The sequence below is a fragment of the Echinops telfairi genome, unplaced genomic scaffold (assembly GCF_000313985.2).
Source record: "Echinops telfairi isolate 266 unplaced genomic scaffold, ASM31398v2 ScPeMD7_2;HRSCAF=8, whole genome shotgun sequence".
Taxonomy (NCBI): Eukaryota; Metazoa; Chordata; class Mammalia; order Afrosoricida; family Tenrecidae; genus Echinops; species Echinops telfairi.
This window is the reverse complement of record NW_022103898.1, coordinates 35765463-35766355: the sequence shown is the minus strand read 5'-3', so window position 1 is coordinate 35766355 and position 893 is coordinate 35765463. Positions and strand designations below refer to the sequence as shown.

Below are 893 nucleotides of genomic sequence, written 5' to 3'. Positions count from 1 at the left end.
GGCAAATTACTATTTTGTAAGATCAATCAGAAAAATCTTAAACTCTAGCTTCACTTAACAGAATATGCTAAACAAGTTCATATAAATCAGATATAAGCACCCAGAACTTCATTACCTCCGAGTTAGCAAAGTCTGTTCGTAATTTTTTACACTCATCTTTCAGTTTTTCAGATTCTCTCTCACGTTCCAAGGTCATGTTGTCCATCAGAGTTTGCACTTGGACCAGTTCTCTCTTCAGCACGGCAACATCTTCTATACCAGGCCTCTGAAGCTGTGACGCAACAAGCACATTTTCATTAAAAGTGAACAACTAAAATAGTTCAGATTTTGAGAATGGCTTCACTACCAAGGTATCCAAATGAAAACAATGATTTAATAAAATTGGATTCAAAATATTAATCACAAATATTCTCCCCACAATAAACCAAGACCTCTTCTTTTTGCTTACTCTATCTCAAATTTAATATTATTACCTCCCAAGGTGAACATTAGTAAACTCACAATTACCTCTAGTACTTTATTTGTTTTCCTCTTCATCACAAACTAAGCTCATTCATTGGCCATTACTAGCATACAAGAGCTACTACATTGTCACATATCCCATTCCAGAAATAAAAATGAAGGAGTATCTTGAAGTATATTAAGGATTTGCTACTGATTGATGTTGTGTATCATTGACTCATATATTTATTACATAAAAGTGAGAAAGGCATCAAAGGAAAAGCCAAAATTGTGCGGATGTATGATGCCAATCACAGAGATGGAGCTATGAAGGAAATATAATTTTATACTCGGTGAATTCAAGGCAAAAGTTCGCAATGTAATTAAGTGTATCCTAAAGGTAGCTAGACCTGTAACACTAAAGCACAGAGGATGGTCAGATATAGAGAATC

At 34.5% G+C, this 893-nt stretch overlaps 1 protein-coding gene across 1 annotated transcript in view; it reads right to left on the bottom strand.

Moving 5' to 3' along the window:
- The window catches only part of EEA1 (early endosome antigen 1), a 142656-nt gene that overhangs the window by 89512 nt on the left and 52251 nt on the right, over window positions 1–893 (bottom strand). The window contains exon 8 of the mRNA XM_045291423.1: window positions 116–271. Coding sequence (XP_045147358.1) covers window positions 116–271 — 156 coding nt within the window. The remainder of the gene's footprint in view (window positions 1–115; window positions 272–893) is intronic.